At 42.2% G+C, this 22,432-nt stretch overlaps 2 protein-coding genes across 7 annotated transcripts in view; one reads left to right on the top strand and one right to left on the bottom strand.

Annotated features, from left to right (window-relative positions):
- Positions 1 to 1,965: 1,965 nt before the first annotated feature.
- HNRNPDL (heterogeneous nuclear ribonucleoprotein D like) lies at positions 1,966 to 7,725 on the bottom strand. Of its 4 annotated transcripts, none has more exons than XM_058722100.1 (8): positions 6,770 to 7,684; positions 5,816 to 5,984; positions 5,556 to 5,717; positions 4,968 to 5,099; positions 4,705 to 4,819; positions 3,816 to 3,986; positions 3,384 to 3,476; positions 1,966 to 2,230 (listed from the first exon to the last, which is right to left on the bottom strand). In XM_058722100.1, exons 1-7 carry the CDS (start codon positions 7,210 to 7,212, stop codon positions 3,406 to 3,408), a joined length of 1,263 nt encoding a protein of 420 aa, XP_058578083.1. In that variant the 5' UTR covers positions 7,213 to 7,684; the 3' UTR covers positions 1,966 to 2,230; positions 3,384 to 3,405. The 4 variants fall into 4 exon arrangements, with proteins under 4 accessions (XP_058578083.1, XP_058578085.1, XP_058578084.1 ...); XM_058722101.1 differs by lacking the exon at positions 1,966 to 2,230 and adding an exon at positions 2,900 to 3,010 and having other exon boundaries at positions 6,770 to 7,688; XM_058722102.1 differs by lacking the exon at positions 3,816 to 3,986 and having other exon boundaries at positions 6,770 to 7,723.
- A 403-nt stretch (positions 7,726 to 8,128) lies between these two features.
- Positions 8,129 to 22,432, top strand: part of ENOPH1 (enolase-phosphatase 1) — a 37,529-nt gene continuing 23,225 nt past the window's right edge. Inside the window, exon 1 of one of the 3 annotated variants that reach the window (XM_058722105.1) lies at positions 8,129 to 8,469. In XM_058722105.1, the coding sequence (XP_058578088.1) occupies positions 8,386 to 8,469 (84 nt within the window). In that variant the 5' untranslated portion in view covers positions 8,129 to 8,385. The remainder of the gene's footprint in view (positions 8,470 to 22,432) is intronic. The other 2 variants (XM_058722107.1, XM_058722104.1) reach the window with 2 other exon arrangements.

The following is a 22,432-nucleotide window of genomic DNA, read 5'->3' as shown; positions in this document are numbered from 1 at the left end:
TCTGCTTATCCACATTAGTACCCCAACACACATCTTAATTCTTAATATCCCCAATTATATAAATTTAACTGACACTAATGAAATCAAGTTTCTATTAGGATGAGGAACACCACACAGAACTTGGTCAAAACCATTTGGATAGCATACTTAACAAAATACACAGGCTACTTGAATATGTTTGTCATAGGCTTTCAGAATTTCCATCCTCACCCCTTCAATTATCAAATTACTTAGTTCTAAATGAATACTTCAGGATATCTTGATAACTTTCATTCATCAAAATCAAGTGCCTAGAGCACTTTTCTTGGCTTATTTAAAATTTACATCATTTGGTACTTATAGAGCCTAAATTCTTAATAAGAGTCCAAAGCCTCTTGAGGGGGTAAAAAACCAAGCACATTGTTTTTTGTAAACCTCAGACAATAATCTCTAGATGTAGTGTATTTCTTCAAAGCCATATATACCAAGACTTGATTGAAGAGTTTGGATTTTGTTTAAAAAGCCTTTATTCATTTTTGATCAGGGAAAGGACAATCTCAATGTCAACTTGTCACCTAATCATAAATTTGAACTTGACAGGATTCACTGCCCTAGACACTGCACCTACAGACTTTGACAACATAACTTAAAATGAAAATCTCCCTTGTTCCCTAAGGTTGCATGTTGAAAGAATAAACAGTCCCTTGCAATAACCAACATTGGTACTTGGCCTAGGTTTAAGGTCAAATAGCAAAACGAGCAGAACAAGGCCAAGTGCATTGTAACTTGATAGCCAGCGAGTACAAACATCATTAAACAAAGAAAGCTGCAGGCACCAAATAAAAAAGGCAGGTTCATCAGCATAAAAAATTTACATTTGGTTGAAGGTGAGGTCAACTGCTCTGCATATGAACACGTATGCCAATCCTAAAGGCTAATGTAGAACCAGAGAAACAAAACTTAAAAAAAAACCCTTAAATCCAACTACACTGAATATAAAATTTGAAGCTTAGATTTACCCAGGAATTTCTCCAAAACCTAGAGCTAAAACTGCTTGATTCACCAGGAAAATCTGTTGTAATGACTCGGTCACCTTAGATTTGCATTGACATACATAAAGTTTATACTTTTCCTCACTACTCCTATGTCTGAATATGGAATGCTTAACTATGCAGCTCATGCACTAATGCATTAAAAATGATGGAATCTACTAGCATGACTTTTTCTAAAAACTCACACCACATTAACAGTTAACACCCAATATAGCTTCCTAAAACCCCCCCCAAAAGAAAACATTTTGTTCAGTTTGGTGCTTGCTGTGACAATACCAATAGAATACAACTGACTTCCTCAAGTCACTACTTCAAATATCTGCATCTAACTTTTGCTCAAATTTTAACCACCTCATACCTATCTGCCAAAATCCTTGTAACGATTTCGGATACTCAAACTGTAGCTCCAACACAGTTTAACAGTGCCTTTTCCCTGGGTATATCTGGATGTTTTAATCAAGAAAACAAGTAAAGTCATGGTATTACAATTAGCCAAAGCTCTAACAGACCAGATTCTGAATGAGCTTACCCTAATCAATGGCTTTCCAGAGACAGGAAAAAGCACAATCACTTCTATTTACGAAAAGGAACTACCAACATGCTTTGTGCTAAAAAGGTACAGTTCTTCAAAATATAATCCAGAAGACTGATGGTCTGCTAAAAAGCTTCCACTAATGACAACACTATGACAAGGTCTCCAAGTACACAGAGAAACGTTACAGGTGTGGTGGAAACCTCAGCAGGGAAATGAAGCCTTAGAGTATAGACTACATCTAACAAAAAGGGGGAACAGGGGCACACTGTAGCTGGCTATTCGTAAAAGGACCACAGTTTCTCTCTATGGACCAATATTCCCTACAAAATAAACTGTGCCTTAATTATTGCTTATTTTAAATTACACTTTTACAGAGCTATTTAGTACCTGACGCAGAAAAACAATCACATAAGGAAGCATTTATTTGAGGTTTAACATGAAATCATACAAATAAAATTTGTATAAACACAAATCCACATTGAGTCATAACACAGATAGCAAAAGACAAAGTAAAAACAAAGAAAACTAATTGGCGGCTATATACAGTTGGACACAGTTGTATCTTGTACACTAGAAAGTCTTTTACAAAATAATCATCTTAGATCAACAGAAGACCAATCTTCAATGTCGTCCTGCAAGATGGGTTAACTTTAGCAATCTCCTCCTAAAAACAAAAACAAAATAGCAATTAGATTTGTGTAACTCTGAAAGCTTTCAAAGGTCCACTTTCATGAATTGTTTTAAGTCCTCAATTTATTCTTTTCTTCAATAATTAAAGATCACATGCATATTGAATTGCAAAATGGAGATTGGGTAATTAATATTCACCCTGCAGTTCCCAAATGATAGTGAATTTAAATTTAGTAAGGAATCAGGGAATGCAATGTTCCCATATTCAGACTGAAGTATACTAGATTTAGGTCTACTAGAAGCATCTCTAGTAAGCCAAAAAATGCTCTTACAAAAATGAATTCCTAATAGGCTTATTATATTATAAGAAAACGAATTGCTGTGTGCATATGATCTTTAATTTATATCCCAGATTTTAAAGTTCTTGTTTTGGTTTGTAGATTTCACTATTAGCTATAAAAAGAAAAAGCAAGCATTAAATCTTAAAGAATGAACACTTAAAATGAGGCTCCACAATTGAAATACAACACTAAACAGAAGACCAAAATGATTAAGCTGTAAAAAGGCATTTATGTACTTTAACTCCTGTAAAAAACCATTTAAGTTAAGTTTAGACACTTAATCTTCAAAAAGATTAAAAAAGAAGCCAAAGTCTGAAGTTTTCCACTTTAATCTTTACGCTGGTACATGAAGTTGGAAGAGACCATACCACAGGACAGCGTTTTCTGGTGTATGCCTTGCGCTCTGCCCGCAACGTGCGACCCCCAGAGATAGACGTGGTCAGGGTGACACACGGCCTGCAATGAAGTTCCCGCTGGCGGGTACAAACAAGGTATAATGTCAGAGTTAGAAGACAACATTCTTGTTTTCCTTAAGTTGTACCCATTTCAGTACTTTACCTGTTAATAGTTCTAAAAATGTTTAATTATTCCTCTAGACCACCTGGTACACAAAGCAAACAGAAAAACTCTTAAGTTTTTCTGTAATACTAAAGAAGGTGAGATAAGACTTTAAAGTTAAAGATCTATAGACACTTTAGGCAAAACAGGCTCATAAAGCAATTAAAAAATTAACAATTTAGTAAAAACAGACTACATAATATTTTGTTTTTACTTATTTTTCATTTGTCTATTGATCTTTAAATTAAATTAGACATTTCCACTGGTTTCTTGTACTCTTATACACACCTGTTTTCTCCAACGTCCTCCTTTAGTATGGCTGGTAATTGTTTTGGTGATTGCCACCCCCTCGAGACGCCTTGCCGTAAGTGCTCTGTTGGCCTATTTTGAAAACACAAAAAAATTACATTAAGAATGCTTTCTATAAAAGTTTCATCATAAATGTTAATAGAAAACTATTAAATGTGTAATACTCTGCATGCCAAAACATCAAAATCATGTATTTTAAATAGCTATTATAAACTAGTCATGTATCACATACTCCAGAACATTTCTAACCAAAATCTTTGTCAGTAACCATCCTATGACTATCAAATGCTTCAAAAACTCCCAAACACTTCAAAAAACGGAAAACCCACACACAATTGCAGAATGGGATTGCACTGTTAACACTGAATTTTTAATACCATTGGTTTATGAAATTAAGTTAAATATTCTTACCACTGTAGTCTGCATATCCCTGTCCATATCCATAGTTCCCATAGTTATACCCAGTATAATCATAGCCGCCATAGCCACTATAGTTTTGATCACCACCATAGGCACTATTGTAATTTCCATATCCTTGATCATAATAGTTATTAAATCCTTGGTTCCAGTTTTGGCCCTGACCTGAAACAATGCACAATGATTGTTAGGAGACAACTTCTGACCCCCAATCCTAACATAAAATGTTGTGTTCCTGTCTCTCACTCCACAAATCTTAAACAGGCAGAATGTACATCTATACTGCTATCTGACTGGAGAAAATTATTATTTTAATTATCATAAAAGGGGGCAGAAAGTCCAATTGTGCCAGTTATCAAGTTTCCTACATGTAATGGAAAATCAGGACAGGGGCACCTGGGTGGCTCAGTTGGTTAAGCAACAGACTTGATTTCAGCTCAGGTCATGATCTCAAGGTTTGTTGAGTTCAAGCAGAGCCTGCCTTTGATTATCTCTTTCTGCCCCTCCGCCATGCGCACAGGTGCGCACTGTCCTTCAAAATAAATAAACTTTAACAGGAAGGAAAATCAGGAGAAGGTGAAAACAGGTAGATTGTTTAGCTTTCAAACAAGGACTCCTGCCCAAAAAAAACCCTATCATGCCATGATGTACCATGTAATCTTAACCACATTAAGTGGTATTATTTCTCCATTAGTAATGGCCCTGTCAGGCTGGCCATTCTTTGAAGAGGTGAAACCAGTAAACTAACAAAGACCCACCCACTAACCTGAGAATTTTTCATATTCAAACAGTTTAAAACTAGCTTTACTTTCTTATGGGCTTATTCCTATTTAGCAATTTGCAGCCTAAGCCACTGAGCCATCTTCAAAGAATTAAGTCTCACCTCGTCCACGACCCCTAGTACCACCTCGTCCACCAGCTGCAGCACCTCTTCCTCCTTTTTGTTGTTGCTGTTGCTGCCTATAGACCTCTTTGGGTTGTGCAACTTTGATTTCACACTATAAACACATTAAAAAAAACAAATAGAATTTTTACTATGTCAAGCCCTTTTATTCTTCTCAAAACAAATTTTGAGAAATTCACTAAAAGAAACAAAACAAAAACCACCCTCAACATTTTCACTTAATAGAATCAAGATGGCTTTACCTTCCCAGAACCAATTTGATGATATCTGCTTTCTAACAATTTCTTTACTGGCTCTTCATCTGTATATGTAATAAAGCAAAATCCTCTTCTTTCGTTTGTTTTTGTATCCATGGGAAGTTCAATATTTTCAATCTGAAATCAAGAAGCACACTCAACGATCATCCAGTAATGATAAAAGCTACCAAAAGGTTTTAGAATACCCCAGGTCCTTTCCAAGTTTCAAACACATATTGCATGTTACTCTAGTCACATTACATCTGCATAAAAGCTCCTACTTTACTCTCAACTCAAACTGCAAAGATTCGTCTGTGAAGCATTTAGAAAGGAGAGCAAAACTTCATTTATTATTTTGTACCCAATAGATGCCATTGGTAGAAGTCCAAACACTGACCACACCAAAGCACCTGTGTTTTGGCCAAAACAAATTCGGTATGGGTTTCCATCATAGCACAGTAAACAGTGATTAAGGTAGTGACTAAAAAGGACCTGAGTAGTTAATTTAATCTCTTCCACATCGGATAATGTTCTTTTCTGTAAAAACCCGGGGATTATTACATAAACATACACAAAAGTAGTTATAAAGCGCACCTCTCCAAAGGCTCCAAAATATTCTTTAATTTGTTCTTCAGAAGTATCTGGGCTCAATCCACCCACAAAAACCTTTTTGGGAGGTTCTTTCCCTTTTAAAGCTTTGGCCCTTTTGGGGTCTATCAATTTGCCATCCAGTTTGTGTTCTTTCAGTTCCAAAACCTAGAAGACAAATTTAATCTGACAACGCTATGCAAGGAAAACCCCCAGACAATTTGCAAAAGTACACAGAAGGACTACAATGCAAAACCTGCTCCTACCTTATCAACACTAGCAGCATCTTTGAAAAGCACAAATCCAAATCCTCTTGATCTTCCAGTCACTGGATCTGTTTTTATTGTACAGTCTACAACTTCCCCAAATCGAGACAAATATTCAGTCAGATCTTTCTTGCTTGTATCCCAGCTCAAGCCTCCAATAAACATTTTACTAGAAATAAAGTTATTTTTTAAAAAAAGATTAGCAGCGCCTCACACGATTACTTCAGTTCTGGAATTATGTTAACTACGAACCAAGAACGGGGAAGTTTAACTGTATATGTAAGGAATTCAATCCGGGTCTACACATCAAGTATTAAAACAAAAAACACAACCCTTCTCCCCAATTCCATCGAGGTCGCTTATTCGAAACAGTGGACAGCGTGCTCGCCATGCTTCATGATACGAAGTTTAAACGAGACCAGCAAAGTATGTTCGATTGCTTTAAGATTTAAAAACCCCAACTTCCTAAGCTGATCCCTCACAACTTAGGTTCATCCTCTTTCACAGCTGTCAAGCCAACATGCCACCTAAAGAACTCTTAACACGTCCTGGGGATCCAAATACCACTCACACACCGATTCCAAACGAGTAATTCCGTAACACCGCCCAGAAAAACTGCGCGGGGCCCTAGCACAGACACAATGAAAAGGCGGCAGCAGCTGCAGCATGTGGCGCAGCGAGGCCGGCCCCTCCCCCTCGGGCCCCACGCGGCGCCTGCGCACTCGGGACACAGACGCCGCCGCCGCCCTCCTCCTCCAACTCCTCCGCCCTTCCCCCACCCTCCGCTGGAGTCACCCCTCCGTTTCCTACTTTCCTCTTTCCTCTAAGCTAGTGGGGCCCGGCGGGCACGCGACGAATCGACTCGGGGCAAGAACCGGGATAGCGCGCGGCTCCCGAAGGATGAAGGGCGCGTGCGGCGCGCTGGGGGAGGGGGAAGAGAGAAGCGTGCGGTACCCGTCATCCTGCTGATTCTTGCTCGCGTTGATCTTGGATCCCTCTGCGAATTCCTCTATGTTGCTGTACTCGTTCATGTCCTCCATGGTGGCGGAGCTGTCGGCCGGGGGATGCTGGCGCGCAGTCCGGGTCGCGGCAGCAGCGGCGGCGGAGCGTTGTATGGAGCTGGATTTAAAATGGCGGCGGAAGAGATCCGGGCGCCGCCTGCGCCCTCCCTTTATAGCCGCCCCTCCCGCCAATCGGGAGGGCTGCTGGGCGGTGACGTGGCGCTGGGCCCGGCGCGCCCCCTGCCGGGCGGAGCTGGGAGCGAGCGAAGGGAGGAGCGGGGCGAGCTGCCGAGGCGCCCGCGGCCGCCAATGGGAAAGGCTGCGGGAGGCTAAAGTAGCGGGAGCAGAGGGGAACAATGGCGGCGGCACATGGGAGAGCCGGGGCGGGACCTCCATCGCGGCCCTCCCGGTGAGGAGCGAGGTCGCGGGTGAGGGGACGCGGGCTTAAGATGAGAGAAGCGTCAGAAGAGAAAAACGAAGGGGCGAAAAGTCCTGGGGTCAAAAATCCCGAGCAGTGCCGTCGCAGGGCCACAGTCCCTCTTGTCTTGAGAGCCTTTGTCTCTGGCGTCCGGTCCAGCCCACTCCTAGTACAGAGCCATCAACCCCGCCTTTTTCCAAAGCCCTCGGTCCCCCAGTGCGGACTGCTGCGGTGGCGGCTGCTGCTATCGATTAGCACCGTGGCCGGGTCGCTCCAGAAAAAGGCGGACTGCGCCCGGCGCCGGCGGCTGAGACAGCGAGCGCGCTTCGCCGCGCGCACGCGTGTTTTGTCCTCGAGCTGGCTGGAACCAGCCGAACAGGAAGCAGGCGCGCGGTGGCCCCTCCGGACAGCGGCGCGGCGCGGGCGCCTCTTCCGCTACCGCCACAGGCGCGCGGGCCGAGGAAGCGCGGCGGGCCTCCCTAACCGATCGGCGGGAGCCCGGGCCGACGTAGTCAGGCAAACCAGTCCCGGTACGGCCTCTTTTGCTGGCTGAGGACGGGAGGAGGGGCGCGAGCCCGGTCAGGTTACTGTAAATATGCAAAAGCAGAGGCAGTGGGCGGGGAGGGGGCTAGGTGCCGTAGAGGGCAAGGGACACTCACATCCCCGGCGCGCCACTCGCGGGGCTCCCGTCTGCACGTGCCCCGGGCCTCTCCCGCTCGCTCAACCAGTCTGCGGAGAGCGCGCGCGCGCCCGCGGACCCGGCTCCCGCGTTCGCTTCTTTGTTCCCGCCCACGCGAGGCCCATTTTGACGGATCGGGTTCGAGGCCCTCTGGCGGCCAATCGGCATCGACGCATTTACCTCCCCCCACCCCTTCGGAACCCTGCGAGGACCGCCCCCTTTCCCTGCCCACGTGGTCTCGTCCTCTGGCCCTTGGCAGCTCTGTACTTCTGGGCCCCTGTACGGCCGTGTGATCCACCTTTTGGGGCGTGGAGGTGGTCCTGTACCTTAAGCTTCGGGCCGCACGCGGTTGCCGGGTGGGCGATTCTTGCGGGGCTGTCGGAAGCCCAGAGCGGTGCTGAGGGCGCAGCCGGCGCCGCCCTCTGCCCTACCTACCAGTAGGCCGATTCTGGTAGTTGCATCCGGTAGGGAAATGGTCGTGCTTTCCGTGCCCGCCGAAGTCACTGTGATCCTGTTAGATATCGAAGGTACCACAACCCCGATTGCTTTCGTGAAGGTGAGGGGCGGAAGGGAGCGGGGAAGTGACTTGTGCTTAAAAGCATTAAAAACATTTTTTTTAGGTATTGCAGGCCTTGTACCACAGACGCGAGTGAGGCGTAGGAAAGGTGGTGTGGCTTTGCGCCGCTCTGAGATGGGAGGAAGTAGAAAGGCTGTGGCAGGTTGCGGGGATCTTTTCGTCACCGCACCCTGTTCATCATCCTCGCCATTCCCTGTCCTTGGTTAGATGCTGATGGGTGGGGAATGGGTGGAGATGGTGGCGAAAAAGGGTGGAGGAGGGCAGATGCGCTCGGACTGGGAGAGGCGAGGTGGGCGCCCCCCTCCGGCCAGGTGTGCGCCCTGTCGCCCCGCAGGTGAGCGCCTGCTTGGCTCTAGGTTGGGCCTGGCTAGGCGGTGGCTGCGATGGAGTGGTCCTGGAGACGTCTAGTCGCGCAAAACGTAGAGTGAAGTGTCAAGATAACTTTTCAGGTAACCCTGGTATCTTGGACCATAGTGGTTATTCTTCGCCCCTTCCCACTCTTGCAACATTAGTGGCCAACTGCACGCTTCGTGTTATTGGATTGGGCACGGTGGAATGTAGCGCTGATTTACTAAGCTATAGATCAAACATGTCTAGATTCCGTTCATTTTCCTCTGAACACCATGGAAACTTGAAGCTCTTACACAGAGCCTTTCTTCTAGGGCGTCATTATTAACCAAACACTTGCCTACACATAATTCCTAAGCATATAGCTCTGCTTTTAGCAGAGTTTAAAAAATACATACATTCTATCAGAGTAAGTAGCAAGCATTAGTGTAATTTGTAAAAGAATTCCTTGGTCTAGTGTACCCTTTATTTGATTTCTAGAGGTTTAAGATAAAAGCATTAACTACAAGGATTTACCTACAGTAATAGGTTACTTACAACTTAGGAAAAACCCATCTTTCAACAAACCAAGCGGTCTGAGTTTTAAATATTTTTAAGTTTATTTGTTTATTTTGAGAGACAGAGTAGGTAAGGCGCAGAGAGAAAGAGGGAGAGAATCCCAGCAGGCTCAGTGCTGTCAGCACAGAGATCATGATCTGAGCTGAAATCCAGTCGGTGACTTAACTGACTAAGCTACCCAGGCACCCTGAGTTAAAAATTTATTTTATTTTATTTTATTTTATTTTATTTTATTTTATTTTATTTTATTTTTTTTATTTTTGAGAGAGAGAGAGAGGGAGAAAGAGAGCACAAGCAGGGGAGGGACAGAGAGAATCTGAACCAGGCTCCAGGCTCCAAGGTGTCAGCTCAGAGTCCTAGGCGGGACTTGAACCCACAAACCGAGAGATCATGACCTGAGCTGAAGTTGTCCGCTTCACCAACTAAGCCACCCAGGCACCCCGTGAGTTTTAAAATTTTTTGTTCGTTTTATTTATTTTATTTATTTTTTTATTTTAAAATGCTTATTGGGGCACCTGGGTGGCTCAGTCTGTTAAGCATCTGACTTTGAGCCCTGCGTCAGGCTCTGCGCTGACAGCTCAGAGCCTGGAACCTGCTTCGGATTTTGTGTCTCTGTCTGCTTCTTCCTCGCTCATACTCTCTCAAATAAACATTAAAATTGTTTTTAAAAAATGTTGATTTATTTTGAGAGAGAAAGAGGAGCAGAGGGAGAGGGAATGAATCCTCAGCATGCTCCACGTTCAGCACAGAGCTGGAAATGGGACTTCATCTCACAACCTTGAGATCGTGCATAACCTGAGCCAAACAGGAGTCCCACTCTCAACCGACTGAGCCACCCAGGCACCCAAGTTAGTTTTATTTTGAAAATTACCTGTGAAGAATGATTTTCTTGATGTCAATCAAATAAACATTTTAGGACTTCAATATAGAACCACTTGCAAATTTTTTAGAAGAATCACAATACCATCTTAGCACATGCTCCTAAGAAATCTAATTTGACATTTTTTCTCAGTTTTTAATCATGTGAGGCCTCTGCAGAAATGTTCAGGATTGACCAAATGCTGATAATGGAGGTGACTTTCTTTTTCCTACTGATTGTGACAGAACCATTGCTTTCTTAGAGTTTTCAGAGAAAAAATGATTCCTCATATTTGTAGTTTGTAGTTCACAGCTTATTATCTCCACCAAGGGTAATCACAGGAGAGGTAGTGATGTGGCATAAGATATATACATACCATTCTTGGAAAGTTGGTTAGGGAATAGGATACTTCATGCAAATCAGTTTTTTTAATGTTTATTTTGAGAGAGAGAGCAAGAGCAAGGAATAGGCAGAGAGTGAGGGAGAGAGAGAGACTCCCAATCAGGTTCTGTGCTGCCAGTACAGAGCCCAATGTGGGACTTGAACCCACAAACTATGAGTTCGTGGCCTGAGCTGAAACCAGGAGTCAGATGCTTAACCTACTGAGCCACCCAGGTAGCCCCATGCAAATCAGTTTTATAACAAAATATAGGTGCCTCTCCCACCTCTTCCCAATCCTGTCTTCTGTCAGATGACATTATGAGCCACTTCTTGAAATCTTTGTTTATGGTAGACTTATTCTGACATCTTCCTGAGAGTTAAAATGCCTTCATGGCCTAAATAGATTTTTCTTTTTTTTAAGTTTGACACTGATCTATAGGTAAAGTCAAGGCAGGCTACAAAAAATGATTTGGGGATTTTATTCAAAGGATAGTTTCTTGTGCTTTGTCCTATAATCTATTATTATTTTTTCATAATGATTATCGATCTATTGTAGTCTAATAACCTGTTATTAATTTGTTACACATTACTTTATCAAAACTGGTGTTTCTAAAAGTATGTTCATCACTTCTCTGCCTTTTGGCTAAGATCAAGTATAAAAGTATGTTGTTTTTTTTTTATTTAAAAAAATTTTTTTTAACACTTATTTATTATTGAGAGACGGAGAGACACAGAACATGGGCAGGAGAGGGGCTGAGAGATGGAGAGACACAGAATCTGAAGCAGGCTCCAGGCTCTGAGCTGTCAGCACAGAGCCTGACACGGGGCTCGAACTCACAAAAACCCCAAGATCATGACCTGAACTGAAGTCGGACGCTTAACTGACTGAGCCACCCAGGCGCCCCAAGTATAAAAGTATGTTAAGAAGAGCATTAAGTCTGTGTGGATATTTATAGTAACTATGCAAAAAGGATTCCATTATTAAATGCACTTTTGGGAAATGTTAGGCTATACATATTCAACTAGGTTTCTTCATTGCACAGCTTCTCTGAGCTTTTCTATCATACGTACACGCACAGACACACACACACATACGTTTTATAAGTCTTCAAGAGAGTGGCATTTCACAAATTTACTTGAACAAAAAACTTTGAAGACTATGTCAGAGACTAACTTTTGGACATCTTTTACTTATTTATTTTTGTTTGTTTCTTAACATCTTTTAAAGAGATACTAAATTATGTCCTTGAATCTCTGAGGATGGAGGTGGGAATCCGACTTTATTTACTTTGGACTTTATTAGTCACATTAGGTGTATGGAACATGTAGCCCCACTTCCTATGGAAACAAACATTGAGAATTGTATATAGGTGACTTGTATACTTGACTCATTCTCAGAAACTCTGAGGTGTGTGCACTGTCTGCATTTTACTGATAGGAAATTAAGGTTCTTAAAAGTTGAACTATTATACCTAGGATTTGCACCCAGATTGTCTGTCTGAGAAACTCTTACATTTACATTATTGCACTTGATCTCTAAAATGGAAACCACAGTGCTTATTCCGTGTCTTTGCTTGGCTTCTGTGTATGTTAAATGACACAGTTGATATGATAACACTTCAATCAACACGAAGTATCGTAAAAGGATATGGTAACAAATTTTAATTTATACTGCCTCTTGGAGGGACGCCTGGGTGGCTCAATTGGTTGAGCGACTGACTTCAGCTCAGGTCATGATCTCACGGTTTGTGAGCTCGAGCCCTACGTCGGTCTCTGTGCTGACAGCTCAGAGCCTGGAGCCTGCTTCTGATTCTGTCTCCCTCTTTCTCTGCCCCTCCCCCACTCATGCTCTGTCTCTCTCTCTCAGAAATAAATAAGCATTTAAAAAAAAATTATACTACCCCTTGGTGATAGGTTTAGGAGTGAACCCTTGAGCCATAATAACTATAGTTGAGTCTTTATTTGCAGATTTGGTTCTGTAGTTGAATATACTATGAAAATTGAGTATTGTCAAAAATTGCTCCTGAAGCAATTAGGAATTAGGAAGCAATTTAGGAAGTCATTCCTCTTTATAGGCTGATTTCCATTTTCAGTAAGTCATGCATTCATTTTTCCTTTAGGGTGGAAACATATCCCTGCTTCTTCCCTTTAGCATCAGAGGAAGTAGTTGGTTTGGGATTAGGTGATATAAATGAAAAATATGTTGTGTCAAACATTGGCCTCATACTGAGCCACTCACACTGTAAGAGACCGTGGGAAACGAGACTGTTTCATTGGGCAACAGAACACCCCCATTAAGTGGAATAACAGATTGCCAGCACTGGCTCTGGTTATTTTTTCCTCTCCTTTTTTTTTTTTTTTTTTGGGCTGAGCACTTACAGTTAAATGTGTATGTGATGTACCTTAACTATATAAGATAGCACTTTTTAAAAATAAATTTTATTAATGTTTATTTTTGAGAGAAAGACAGTGTGAGAGAGGGAAGGGCAGAGAGAGAGGGAGACAAAGAATCTGAAGCAGGCTCCAGACTCTGAGCGACATGTCAGCACAGAGCCCAACGTGGGGCTCAAACTCACAATCCTCAAGATCATGACCTGAGCCAAAGTTGGATGTCTAACCAACTGAGCCGCCCAGGCGCTCCTATGTAAAATAAAACTTAACAGTTTGGAATAGCTCATGGGATTCCCTAGACTCCTCCCAGTCTGGGAAATGCTGTTCTCTGGACAGCCTGCTGCTCTATTACGACATGCCTCAGCCCTTAGGTGTCAGGCAACAAAAACGATGGTTTTATTTACCAGCTAGTGTATCTTATTTTCTCTTGAGTCATAGCATTGTCTAATTTTTAGAACAGGAGGGGCTCCTAGATGGAATCATGCAGTGAATGTTCAACCGACTAATTAATTTCTCATGAGTTGATGCCTGGAGGGATGTCCTGTGTGAAGATCATTACAATTTGTTGGAGGCAGAGCAGCGGTAGAGCCCAGCTTTCCTTAGATATTCACAGTGCATCTGAATTCTCAAAGCCTCTAGCCCTGCCCCTCACTGCAGGCCATATGCCTCTGGAGTTTGTTTTCTTTTCAGGTGCTGATTCTGATCCTTTACAGTGCTAATCTCCTAACATTTTTTGGTCATATATACCATCAGCAGAATTGGAGCATGCATTGCCAGTAGAATTTATAAATTGTGAACACATTTTATGGTCTAATTATGAAGTTATAAAACACATTGGAATTTGAAGATGAGATTAAAGTAATAAATGTAAACAAAGGTTATTACACTCTGTTCCCTTACCCTGTTGAATCATCTTGCATGGCCATGGAGCCACCACTTGATTTTGTCCATGTGTTGTAATACTCACTTTCTGACTTTGCATGGTGTATTATTCCAGTGTTTTTAATCTATAAGCCTGTGAAATAACACCATCACCTGTCTCTGTGGTTATCCTGTCAGGAGCCTTCAACTATTGTTTCTGGGTTTGGAGACAATTATCCTCTTGTTTCTGAAAATACTCTTTAATTTGGTGGGTTTCCTGTTGTTACGTGCTGAATCTGTACACCTAACAGTTGACATAGTTAAGTTCTATAAAGTCACCGAGAATCTTATATTAGCAAATAATGAATCATTGCCCCTAGAGAAAATACAGGGTTAGGTTCCTGTGAGCCTCTGGTCATAGCATTTCTGTGAGCTGATCAGTAGTAACCTTGTCTTATGTGTGTTTCTGTTTCCCTTAATATATATTATTGATAGATTAACATTGAACTCACAGCCAGTGGCACTGTAACTCATGCTTTAGTGTAGCCTATCTAAACACCTGTATTTTCTCCCTAAGGCACATCACAGTTTCTCGGGCTTAGGAACATTAGGCAGCACTTAGGCACTTTGCTTGGGAGCCCTTTTGAAGTGCAAGGTCACCAACAAAAAGCACAAAATGCAAAAAATATGGCAGTAAATCGACTCTGAAAAGGACACTTGTTTAAACTATGAGAGGTGAAACAAGTCAAATCGTCACTTTGTGTGGGGGAATGTGTACATCAAGTGTTTACAGATTTTTGCCACTTTGCACGTGTACCTGTTTCTGAATGATCAGGAAAGTGCAGCAAGTATTGATTTTGGGGTTACAAATAAACTTTAGTGAGTAGGAGAATTTGTAAGTACGGAACCGACAAATAATGAGGATTGACAGTATAGAGTAGTAGTTACAGGGATAGGTTTGGAGACTACAGGTCTGGATTAGCATTCTGGCTTCTCCCAGATGTTTTATGACAAGTTAGTTAATGTCTCTGAGTGTAGGTACATATTTCCTCAGCTATATTGTGTGGACCTCTACCTCATAAGGCTACTGACAACATTTAATGAATGCTTAACCCTTGAAAAAACTTTGTAAGATAAATGAATATATTTACATCAATATTTCATCCTACCACTCCAACAAATCGTAGTAGTGAATAGTGGGCAGGGAGCATGTTTTTCATTTATGCCTTAAGAAAACTTGTGCTTGAAAAGAAAATCTTGGTAATTAAGAAGATTCCATTAACTGAAAATAAGAACCTGATTGGGATTTTTGTCCCTAAAATATATTAAGTGGGGCATGGTGGGTACCCTTGCCAGAGGTTTTTTGTATTTGTGCTTCTCAGACTTGAATGTGTATACAAATAATTTAGGGACCTTGCTAAAATGTGGTTGGCTCTTTTTTTCTTTCTAAAGATTGATTGATTGATTGATTGATTGATTTAAAAAACATTTTTTTTCCAGTTTATTTTGAGAGAGCACACAAGCAGGGCAGGGGCAGAGAGAGAGGGAGAGAGAGAATCCCAAGCAGTCTCTGCACATCAGTGCAGAGCCTGATTCGGGGACCGAACTCATGAACCTATAGATCCTGACTTGAACTGAAACCAAGAGTTGGATGCTTAACCGACTGAGCCACCCAGGTGCCCCCCCCCCTTTTTAAATTAAAGTTGTTTTTTATTTTTATTTAGAGTGAAAGAGAGAGAGCATGAGTGGGGTTAGGGCAGAGAGGGAGACAGAGAATCCCAAGCAGGCTCTGTGCTGTCAGCGCAGAGCCTGACATGGGGCTTGAACTTGCAGACGGTGAGATCATCACCTAGAGCTGAAATCAAGAGTTGGACACTTAACTGACGAACCACCCAGGCACTCCCCTTTCTAAAAAATTTTTAAAAGATTTATTTATTTAGAGAGAGCACGAGTGGGGTTAGGGTGAAGAGGGAGAGAGAGAATCCCAAGCAGGCTCCACACTGTCAGTGCAGAGCCCGATGCGGGGGAACTCATGAGCCGTGAGATCATGACCTGAGCCGAAATCAAGAGTTGGACACTTAACTGACTGAGCCACCCAGGTGCCCCTAAAATGGAGTTTCTGGTATAAAGATCTGGAACGGGACTTGATGCTGAGTTTCTCACAGATGCCCAGGTGATGCCACTGCTGCCGTCCTATGTACCACACTTTTAAGGATTTAGGCATCATAGAAATTTGCAAGTTATACCTATGTGTAGGCCTGTTAGCACTGCTCTTTTCTGATGGCCCATTTGATATGGTAAAGCAGACCAAGAAACAGTATAGATGAATTAGAGATCTATCACCATTAACAGAACCACAACCTCTGAGAGAGAGGTTAAGTAAATTGACTATGAATCAGTAAGGCTGTATACAAGGGAACAAGGTCATGCAGTAAGCCTGGTATACCCCAAAGGATTAATAGCAGGTCGCCACTTCCCCAGCTTTTTTTGCAAATCGCCTTCCAAAACTGAACTGTAAAGCAAAAGCCCCTTTCTTAAAGGACAAATAGAATTGTTAGCAAGGAGTTATGTGTACTTACAGGAGTAACTAGATAGTACACTTAAGTGTTTATTTAGTTGAATGTGTATGTATAATAGGGACTTGCGTATAATAAGCCTTTGGATATCCTGGCAGAGGGGCAGGTAAATAGTGCCTTGCTAAACCTGTTGTGTTATTTTCCTCTGGTCGCTGTAACAAAATTACCACACACTTAGTGGTTTAAGACAATACAGATTTATCATGTTATACTTCTAGAGGGTAATCTGAAGTGGATCTCACGGAGTTAAAAAAGGTATTGGCAGGGTTGTGTCCCTTCTGAAGATTTTAGAAAATTCTAGAAAAATTTCTTTGGCATTCCCAGTTTCTAGAGGCTGCCCACATTTCCTGGTTCTTGGGCCTTTCCCCTGTCTTCAGAATCAACAGTATGGCATCTTGAGACCAGCCTTTCAGTCTCTGACTTTGACCTTCCTACTTCCTTTTACCTATAAGGACCCTTGGGATTGCATCAGGCCCAACCACATAATCCAAAGATAATCTTGCCATCTTGAGAATCTTAATTTATTATATCTACAGTCCCTTTGCCATATGAAGTAACATATTCATAGGTTTTGAGGTTTAGGATATGGACATCTGAGGGTGGGGGAATTTTCCCCTCTACCATGCTTGGTTAGCACAAACATCTCTAATAGATGCCTTTAGAGGATCTAGGCTATAAAGGAATTAGAATTTATATTTGCTCCACTTTTCAAATTTATCATGAATGGTGTTGGATACAATCGATAATGTTTTCTTTAAGATTTGACAGTTTTTTTCTTATTTTTATTAATATTTATATTTGAGAGAGAGAGTGTGCACGAGCAGGGGAAAGGCAGAGAGAGAGAGAGAGAGATGGAGACAGAATCTGAGCAGGCTTCAGGCTCTGAGCTCTTGGCCTGAGCTCAGCTCAACGTGGGGCTCAAACTCATGAGCCATGAGATCATGACCTGAGCCGAAGTCGCACACTCAACCGCCTGAGCCACCCAAGTGTCCCTGACAGCTTTTGTTTTAAAGATTGTGTTGGTGTTTAAGGATTGTGCTGGTATGGAGGTTGGTAAAGACATTGTTTAAGGGCTAGAGTTTTACCTCAGAGAATGAGATATTTGGCAAGGTTTTGAATTAGACTAAGGGAAAAAAAATCTCAAACTAAACCTTCTATGTTTTAGAAAATACTAATTAAACAGACAAATCCTTGATCCTATAAATACTTGTTTGAGGTAGTGGATACCCATTTTTGTTTTGTTTTTTTTTTTTCAGTTTATTTTTGAGAGAGCATGTGCACACGCTAGCAGGGGAGAAGGAGAGAGAGAGAGATACACACACAATCCCAAGCAGGCTGTGTGCTTTCAGTGCAGAGCCTGACTCGGGGCTCAAACCCAGGAGCTGTGAGATCATGACCTGAGCCAAAATCAAGAGTCAGACACTAAACTGACTGAGCCACCCAGGCGCCCCAGCAGATACCCATTGAGAGCAAATGATTGAGATCAAAATGATACAGGTTTTGACTCTATTTACTTATTTATTATTTATTTTTAAAGATTTTATTTTTAAGCAATCTCAACACCCGATGTGGGGCTTGAGCTCACAACCCCAAGATCAAGAATAGAACAATCCACCGACTGAGCCAGCCAGGTGCTTCTTGATTCCCTTTAGAAACATAATCCTGCTTATATACTTTTCTAGTGTTAGTTTAATATATATATTTTTGAAATATATTTTAGGTTAAAACACTTTTAGAAATGACTGATGTATTCTTGATTGTTTACTGATGCTTGTAATTTACTCTTATATGTTCTTTTTTTTTTTTTTTAATTTTTTTTTTCAACGTTTTTTATTTATTTTTGGGACAGAGAGAGACAGAGCATGAACGGGGGAGCGGCAGAGAGAGAGGGAGACACAGAATCGGAAACAGGCTCCAGGCTCCGAGCCATCAGCCCAGAGCCTGACGCGGGGCTCGAACTCACGGACCGCGAGATCGTGACCTGGCTGAAGTCGGACGCTTAACCGACTGCGCCACCCAGGCGCCCCTTATATGTTCTTTTATATTTCAGCAGTGTATTTTAAAAGATAATAATTGAGAAATGTTGAGGTTGACATTTCTTTCTCATGAAAACTGCTATGTTAGTTTTTTTAAAAAAAATTTTTTTTTAACGTTTATTTATTTTTGAGACAGAGAGAGACAGAGCATGAACAGGGCAGGGGCAGAGAGAGAGGGAGACACAGAATCGGAAGCAGGCTCCAGGCTCTGAGCCGTCAGCCCAGAGCCCGACGCGGGGCTCCAACTCACGGACCGTGAGATCGTGACCTGAGCCGAAGTCGGACGCTTAACCGACTGAGCCACCCAGGCGCCCCAACTGCTATGTTAATTTTATGGTTTTTCTGGGAAGAGAGCTTGTGTTATCTGACAGTATATCCCAACTTTGGTTAAACATCCAAATGATAAGTATTGTCACTTCTACCGTTTTTAGCACTGAGAAATATATGATGCCCATTCTGCCCTCAATATGAAACTGGCTAGAAGACAGCCCTCAAGGAACAGCAAACTAGAAAATTCCTTCTACCTATACTGTTTATTATTGACACCAGTAACCGCAATTGAGTTACGTTCCCCGTCTTCATTGAATCTCTGAATTTAGGCTTTTTCACCTGCAAGGATGAGATAGTAGGATCTGGTGTGCTTATCAGGTGGTGATGAAGACTGAATGGAATAGAATGCAGAACACTTTGAAAAATTATAAAGCTCTGTAGAAACACTGATGACAATGCAAGAAGTATCAGACTAAGGGATACAGAGAGTGCTTGTGAAGATTCAGTAAGGAAAAGAGGCAACTAACATTTACTGACACCTGCTCCACATATTTTCCCCACCATGATTACCTCCACCTCTACTCCTTATGGCTCTAGTCAAAAATACAGTAAGAATGAGACCAGTGTATCTACTTTCAAAGAATTTGTGGAACCACTAGAATGGCAGGACTGTCTTGATAAGTAGCTGTTGGGTGGTTTACTTAACATTCTCCCAAACCTTCCCCGTTGCTTCATTCTGTTTCCGAAAGGGACATATACCCATGTTTGGTACATGAGAGGATTTTTGTTGATTCAACCAGAAACAAAGGGAAGAGGCTTTGGAGAATCACTATTAGGTCTGAGTATATCAAGAAGTGGATGGAAAGCACCCCTGGCTTGACTTTCTGGTCTCTTACTCTAGAACCTTTTGTGTCACTGCACTTGTTTGATCTTTCCTTCCTTTCTCTCACATTTATTTATTTTTTTAAAAATTTTTTTTAACGTTTTTATTTATTTTTGAGACAGAGAGAGACAGAGCATGAACGGGGGAGGGGCAGAGAGAGAGGGAGACACAGAATCGGAAGCAGGCTCCAGGCTCTGAGCCGTCAGCCCAGAGCCCGATGCAGGGCTCCAACCCACGGACCGCGAGATCGTGACCTGAGCTGAAGTCGGACGCTTAACCGACTGAGCCACCCAGGCGCCCCTCTCACATTTATTTAAATACCAATCATGTGCCAGGCTCTTCTAGGATCCAGAATCCTTAAGACCCAGCCGTCACCCTCACGGAACCTGGTAAGGAGAACAGGTACATAAATAGGTTGTCTTTACACCATGGAAATCCTTTCTGGTTTCCTGTTGGCTGAGAGATAAAGTTTCAACTTCTGCACTTCAGTGAACAGGATTTTCCAATTTCCTGTCCCTTTATTCTGTTACACGTTTTATAGCTGAAAATGCCCATTCAGGTCATGCCCTTTCATGCCACCACTGTTCCTTCAGCTTAGAATGTAATACTTTTTGGGGCGCCTGGGTGGCGCAGTCGGTTAAGCGTCCGACTTCAGCCAGGTCACGATCTCGCGGTCCGTGAGTTCGAGCCCCGCGTCAGGCTCTGGGCTGATGGCTCGGAGCCTGGAGCCTGTTTCCGATTCTGTGTCTCCCTCTCTCTCTGCCCCTCCCCCGTTCATGCTCTGTCTCTCTCTGTCCCAAAAATAAATAAAAAAATGTTGAAAAAAAAAATTAAAAAAAAAAAAAAGAATGTAATACTTTTTCCTCTCCAAGTGCAGGTTGGTTCCATGTACTCATTAACTTAAAAAAATATTTATTGTGCTAGGCTATGGAAACGCAGAAGTAAGATCTGCTCCTGCTCTCAAAGGAGTTTTGTTTGAGCAGGAATTTCCGAATCCTCTCCCTCCTTTGTAGGGCCGTATATTTGCCACTGTAGCACATGCTGCCTCTGGTGTTATATTTGTGTCCTGTCTCCCAGCAATGTTGAGAGCTCCTCATGGACAGAGACTGAAGCCTTTCTTTCCTTTTTTTTTTTTTTTTTAAAATTTTGATAGCAACTGTTTAATTTACTTATTTCTTAGATGGAAAACCTGGTAGGTTATTTGGGTAATGGTCGACAATTACATAGCGTAACTTTGTATGTATGAATTGATTGGGGCCCAATACAATCTAAAACATAAGAATTTTTTAAAAAGGCACATAAGGCATTCAGTAAATGCTCTGTGATGGTGGTATGATGTGTTCCAGAATGGTCATGGACAGGGTTGGGACTGAGTTTTTCCCCACCTTGTCTGTCCTTGCTATTTCACATTTCCTCAAGGTAGTACTTTATCTCATTTGAACAGCATATAACTTATCTGAAGTGTTTCTAGAGTGACATTAGACTTTTCATTGATCAACATTTCTAAAACCTAGAAGTCCAAAGGAAGAAATCAGCAAAAAATGGACCTTAAAAACTATGAAAGAGGGGCACCTGGCGGGCTCAGTCGGGGAGCATGTGACTCTTGATTTTGGTGTAATGACTTGGTGTCATGAGTTCGAGCCCCGTCTTGGGGATAGAGTTTACTTAAAAAGAAAATGAAAGGTAGAAATTTTATTAACAATTAAAATTAAGTTAAAAGGCTGTGGGGTTGGGGCACCTGGGTGGCTCAATCGGTTAAGCATCCTACTTCAGCTCAGGTCACGATCTCATGGTTCCTGAGTTTAAGCCCTGCAGTGGGCTCACTGCTGTCAGCACAGAGCTGGCTTGAGATCTTCTGTCTGCCCCTCCCCCACTGGTTTTCTTTCCCTCTCTCCGCCCCCCCAAATAAATAAATACACTTAAAAAAAATTGGAGAAAAAAAAGCTATGGGGCACCTGGGTGGCACAGTTGGTTGAGCATCCTATTCTTAATTTCGGCTCAGGTCATGATCTCACGGTTCATGAGTTCGAGCCCCACGTCTGCACTGGGGGTATGGAGCCTGCTTGGGACTCTCTCTGCCCCTCCTCAGCTCTTGTGCTCTCTCTCTCTCTCTCTCTCAAAATAAATAAGTAAACATTTAAAAAATTAAGTTTAAAAGTTAAATATATTCTCCTATGGAAACTTGTATCTGTTATTGTGAGAATAGAGGAAAGTCTTTTCCCCCCAAATTTTTCTCAAAGTAATTCATGTTTGTTATAAATTGCACACATCATGGAAGAGTATAATATAGTAGTATAGAGAGTGAATGTCTCCTTTTGCTCCTGCCACCCAGAGATGACCGTTAAGAATTTGGTGACTATTCCTTCTGATTTTTTTCCTTTGCATAGAGCAGTTGAGATTATTGAAATAAATGTAGTCTGATCTACTCCAAAAAAAGGCACCAATTATAATATCTAACTCCCACTTTTTAAATATGTAGGTAGGCCTCTATCTTGCCCAGATAAACTTTTTAAGTATATCCTGTATTTAGCTCTGAGAAGTCCTTCTCTGTTTGATGATTCTTTTAAATTTTATTTTTTTAATGTTTATTTATTTTTGAGACAGAGACAGAGCATGAACAGGGGAGGGGCAGAGAGAGAGGGAGACACAGAATCTGAAACAGGCTCCAGGCTCTGAGCTGTCAGCACAGAGCCCGATGCGGGACTCAAACCCTTGAACTGTGAGATCATGACCTGAGCCAAAGTTGGACACTTAACCGACTGAGCCACCCAGGCGCCCT

Source organism: Neofelis nebulosa, chromosome 3, assembly GCF_028018385.1.
Source record: "Neofelis nebulosa isolate mNeoNeb1 chromosome 3, mNeoNeb1.pri, whole genome shotgun sequence".
Lineage (NCBI taxonomy): Eukaryota > Metazoa > Chordata > Mammalia > Carnivora > Felidae > Neofelis > Neofelis nebulosa.
The sequence above is the reverse complement of the archived record's forward strand: the minus strand, read 5'-3'. Positions and strand labels throughout refer to the sequence as shown.